A 5993-nucleotide genomic window follows, 5' to 3' on the forward strand; every position below is an offset into this window, starting at 1 on the left:
TCAATTTTTACAACAAAATAATCGCAGAAGGTCTCTTGTGTCCAGATCCAGGATACAGTTATGGTGATAAAATTTTAAATTCAGAATAAAAGCTAAAAGCCCATTATGTAATATAGCAGTGCATATTAAGTTTATGTTAAAATGATATGTTTGTAAATTAATTAAAATACAATTTGAAAAGTTGAAATGTGCAGTAGTCCTAGATAATGATTTTATATTTGCAATAGAATGGTGCCAGATCTTTGATTTTTCCCAATGAAGGAAAATCTTGAAACTACAGTCCTTACTCATCTTTCATCAAATTTTATATAGAGCTTAGAAATTAACAAAACTCAAAGAAACAGGGTGAATTTGCCGCATACTTAAAGTAACCAGATGCTCCGGTTTTGGCGGGACAGTCCCGCTTTTTGTCTCACTGTCTGAATGTCCTGCTTTTATGTCCAAGTTCAACCAAATGAGGGAAACTATGAATTAACCTGATTTTCCAACACTTTTGTGTGCATTTATTGTTAAATTCAACATATCTTCTCCAAACCAAAATAAACTTTTCCTATTAATTCAAGGAAATTTTAATTTTTTGAGGAGAGATGAATATTTGCTTGTGAAAATTGTGTCCAACACTAAATATGACGGACACCTTTCTTAGGTACGTAAATTTGCTGTAAGCTTCTGTTATTGACAGCATATTGAGTTACTTTTCAACTTGAGTTCTTTATTATACGTACATCTGAATAAGATTTGAATTATTACTTATGCTCAGTTTCAAAATTTACGTATGATTGCTTTGATTTCATAAAATAAGTACAGTCGAATCTCGAAGCTTATAACTCGAATATTCTTTTATCCCCAAGTTTTCATTGGGTCCTAAACTCTTGAGGCTGTTGTGGAAACTTCCCATAACTCGAACTAGTTATAACATCGAACGTTATAGTCGGTCCCTAGGGACTTCAAGCTATCAAGAGTTGTCTGTATACAGCGAGAAAGGGGGGGGGGGGGATTCAAAATTATTTTTCATTTGAGATCAGAAAATCTTTAATTCGGTGACATATTGACCCTTTGCACTTATCACTGACACATCCTGATTTTCAGTTTAAAAATTCTGGTCACTATTTGACTGGCACTGCAGTAGAAACTAAACAGCATGGGTACTAATTTGTCCCGTAAGTCTATAAATTTGAGAGAAATAATGTAGCCATGGAAGGAAAATAGCACTAGCAGAGCCCATTATTAAAATTTGTTCCAGGTCTTGTTACTGTTAGCAGCAGCCCTACTCATTCCTTTACATCTAAACATGTCGGAGATATAAATTGAAAACTATATCATTAGAACAATTAACTATCAACCGCTTTGCTGACACATAGCTGATTTGGTTGGTAAAGTGGGTGAAAAGTCGGTAGTTTTGTGTTTGTGATAAAAATTTGCGGCATGTTGCCAAGTCAGAAGTAAAAAGCCAAGAGCAGGCTTCTAATATTAGTACTCCCTTCCAATAATTGGGGGTCACCACGTATCGAATACGATGGCACCCCATAATACCACACCTAATGTGGGTATGGTGTGCAGCTAGAAAGCAAAGTCAAGATTGGTACGTTCCCCACAGAGCCTCCACGCATGTACAGTTGTCATCGTTACACAAGTTGTATCAGGTTCCATTCCGTTGCAGCCCAATCCTGTCAAACGCAACATTTCTCAAACCCTAGGGTTCCACGAAGATCAATCAATGGTTCCTCAAAACCTGCACTTTCTTTTCCTAAGGTTCAAATTAATTGGTCGAAAAATGTATAAAAAATTGCTGTTTGATTTTTTTTTAAAAGAAAAAGAAATAACCAGGATTTCGGATCTGGTACCCACTATAAAGGAAAAACAGATTTCTCCTCGACAATCATTTAATTTTCATTACAAATCTTGTGCTGGATTGGCAAAATTTACTGTCAGCAATTGGTATCAGTACGAAAATGCAATAGAGAATCTCTGTTATGCAAATCAACACATTTCATAGGAAAAAAAATGATCAAAATACTAGCAAAAATACATAATTACATTACGCTTCTAAAATCCAGGGAGGCAATTGATTGCTCGAATGACGGGCCTCAATAAAACTATATAAGTTTTGCAATGAATGAAAAGTAATCATTTTCGTATTACAATGTTATTTTAAGTTAAAATTTGGTTTAACTTTGACAACTTGTTCTTGGTATCTAAATTTTTATCGCTATTATGACTATAAGCATATACATACTCAAAACTTGCTAATTTCAAAAGCAGAAATCTGTCAAATTCAATTAATTCCTTTCTCTTTTTTAAGTATATCATAAAAAATTGCGTTATATCAATGTCAATTTTTTTGAAATTCATTTATTAGCTTGAGGTAGCTAAAAACATAATTTTGGTAGTTACAGTATTTACAAAGCAAAAAAAAAAAAAAAAAAATCGAGTCAGAGAAAATATCTAGTTACTTTTAACATTCATGCTCAAGATAAGAAAATCTCAGTCCAAAAGATCTACCGACAATGAGAAGACAAAGGTATCAAACTGAAATGCGAATCAGACCCTAGTTTTCATGGTTACAACAAATTGTTAGTATCAAATGTTGCAAGCTTTGATGGATATTGGATATATGCAATTTTTCTACTATACTAATGAAAACATATGTTAATTAAACAAAAAGATTTATTATTGTACATTTGAACAGAAAAAAAAATAACATTGTATTTTATCTCATCCTCGGACATCAAAGTTTCTTTAAATTAAAAAGCAAAAATATTTTCAAAAATTTATATTAAAGCATAAATATTTTTTTTTGAAATACAAATTGCCACTTGCGAACAAAAAATCAAAATTTGCAAATGTAACAAAACTTACCTAACCATGGAGTTTGCTTAAAATTTTTCATTTTCTTGGAACCTGATTTAGTCGACACTTCTTCTAAATTACAATCTTGTGGAAGAAAAAACATTTGTGTGTGCAGATAACATAAAAAAACAAGGCAAGACTTATCAATCTATAAATGATGTTATTTGGCTGCTCACTGCATAATAAAAAAACTTCCCAACAAACGTATTTCCTATTTTAGTTTCTGAAACCCATATTTTGGGGGGAAGGCTGAAACCCTATCATTACAGCAGTTTTAGACACACACAAACAAAAAAAAAAGGAAAACAAGAAAAAACAGGACACAATTTTTATACCTTTGTGCAAAAAGGTTTCATAGGATTTTTCACCATTACGATTTTTTAAAAAATTGTTGCATTTATTTAAAATTAATATCCATTAAGTCTTGTATCATGGCCATATTACATTTGTTTCTATAATGAGCATTAACTTTCACGCAACCATCGGCAAAATTTGCGAGTCTAGCATTTTTTGAGTAGTGTTTCTTTGACTATAATTAAAGTCTTTATTTCTCATTTTGATCACGTTAAAGGTTGAACTATAATCAGGAAAATGTTCACATTTTTTCAAAAAATTGCTTGAGGAAAATTATCGACACCCTGTATACCCCACCCCTCAAAATGAGAAAAATACCCCCAAAATAACCCCGACCCCCTTAAAATTTCAATGGCGTATCGTATACAAATTTTGCTGCATAAGTAGACCCACCAACTTGTAGATTCCTTTTCAGAATGAAATTTCTCAACTTTACGCAAGTATATAAAGGTAGCAGAAAAGATATCTTAAATATTTCTAGCCTAAGCGGAAACTAGTGTAATACAATAAGGGCAAGCTAGTTGAAAATCCCCACAGTCAAGACTATTTGTGTTAAAAAAAATGGAATTTCTCAGATTTTGCCAATAAAGCCATCAGAATATCTGATGAAAAAGAAAATGACTATAGAAACCTGTGTGTTGAATATAATGTGCAATAAAAAAATTAGGTTTTCAATTGCATAAAAAATATAAAACTCAGTAGGTTGACTATTTCTCTATTTAATATTTTTAACATTCACCAGGATTCATGATATAAATACAGATGAAAATGAATGATCATTACATGATAAAAGAAGCTTGATTATGTTTTAGCTTGCCACTTTAATTGATTACGAGATGGGATTTGAAAATGACTGAAAACACATGCAGGCAATCGGCAATCAGTGCCGTAACGACATGGTTTGGGATGCACAAATGGACAGTTTCTCGAAGTGCATTTTGGAAAAAATTTACACATTGCCTTCACAGGCTTCATTTTCATTGAGACCATTCTAACAGGTAAAGTTGCTGCTGGCAATTTTCGCTTACTAATATGAGTGTAAGGACAGTCTTTTCGACTACACAGGGCATCAAATTTACAGTTAGGATGGACATACAAACATTTATCACCAAACTTGCAGTCAGGAAAGCATTTGCACGGAATTGTTGGATGATGATATAAACATTGATCACTATTTTTACAGGCAGGCCAGTATTTGCATTTCTCGTTTATTTTTTGCTTTTTTTCCGGTACTGGAGCAGTTTCAATTTTTTTGAAGGTCACATTCTCCTCAACAGTTTCATCCTCTTCCATATCTTCAATAAGATCATCGTCATCATCACGTTTCCTTTTCAAGGACTGAATGTTCACACCTTCCAATGTAACATAGAAATGAGTCTGCCCTGTGTCTTCTTCATCTGGTTCAATCATCGAGTACTGATTCGCGTCAAATGCAGGAACCCTTAAATTTGAACTGGATGAGGGCTGAGGTGTGCTCGTGAAATAGATGGTACGAGAATGCGAAGACTCTTCGTCTTGCGCAACGCTCTCTTCAGAAGATTCCTCCAAATCGTTTTCTTCTGTATCAAATGGCAGCATCACAGGTACATCGGAAATCAAATCAACTTCAGTATTGCAATTCAGCAAAGCAGAACTGCTTGGCGCTGATTTGACAGCATTTGAATTAAATTTTGATGCTAAAACTTTAATTGGGGTTGGCTTATAGTAGTCATTTATATCTTTACCGTTTAAAATTGATTTGGTTGCATCATTAACAGCTTTCAGGAGAAGTTTATTAGTTTGTATGGCGTTTGCGGCCTTATATTTTTCTCGGGCCTGACGAACAACACTTGAAACACTTCTTACAATGTCTGGCTTGTTAGGATCATATTCACTTATGCGAAAAGGACTTTTATTGTCAACAGATACAATAGCAGATGACAGACCTGTGTGTGAAGATTCAGATAATGCATCACGTTTCTGCACTTGATTCCCATACCTAGAGCGAGGCTCTTTAACATTTGGTTCTTCTGGAAGTGGGGTTTTAACAGATTTTGAGTCAACATTAACTTTTATTGAAGGTGCATTGGAAAAAGAACTATTTGTACTCTCATCACAACCTAATTCCTCACCTTGCTCATTAGGATCGTAATTCAACACATCGCAATCTTCATTAGGTTTTGCATCAGTTTCAGTTTCACCGACAGATTCTTTTGATGTTACAGACGACTCTTTGGATGTTGCTTTTAAACTTTGCAACAAATTTTCCAACCAAAGAGTAAAATTAACAGTATCCTTTCCAAGGAAAAGAGATAAGTGTTTATTAATTTGTTCTCTACTTCTTTTGTTTGCAATCAAAATCATAATGTATTCCGGTAACTCATCATCTATAAATGCATCGAATTCAGCAAGTTTTCTCTTGATAGCAGCTCGTATTTCATCAGTAACTTTCAGACTTGCTTCCATTCTGAATGATATTTTGTAAAACTGCTACTGGAACTACATTAATCTATGAATACAGTGTCCATGAACAATATGGAATAAATGAATATTCGTCTCATACTTGCTTTTTGCTTTCAATGTCATGTTCGGTCAGAAACGCAAACTTTCTTTGGCGTCTTGGCGAGAATCAAGAGATTTCAGTGATCGTCATCGGATAAATGATGGGTATGTTCGAATAGAGTAACCGGTTAGCAAGTGCTAACCAGGCGCAATAGGTTGCGTTCGCATACCTCAACTGGTGACTAACCGCAGTGTCTATGAGAGCTACTGGTTAATAGGTTCTGCGCTCGACCGGTAGTTACCGGTTA

General features: G+C 34.1%; 1 protein-coding gene across 1 annotated transcript; it reads right to left on the reverse strand.

The window, feature by feature from the left end:
- Nucleotides 1-2729: 2729 nt before the first annotated feature.
- LOC129219969 (zinc finger CCCH domain-containing protein 14-like) lies at nucleotides 2730-5757 on the reverse strand. The gene has a single exon (XM_054854291.1). It carries the CDS (start codon nucleotides 5647-5649, stop codon nucleotides 4006-4008), a length of 1644 nt encoding a protein of 547 aa, XP_054710266.1. The 5' UTR covers nucleotides 5650-5757; the 3' UTR covers nucleotides 2730-4005.
- Nucleotides 5758-5993: the final 236 nt, after the last annotated feature.

Source organism: Uloborus diversus, chromosome 4 (genome assembly GCF_026930045.1).
Source record: "Uloborus diversus isolate 005 chromosome 4, Udiv.v.3.1, whole genome shotgun sequence".
Classification (NCBI taxonomy): Eukaryota; Metazoa; Arthropoda; class Arachnida; order Araneae; family Uloboridae; genus Uloborus; species Uloborus diversus.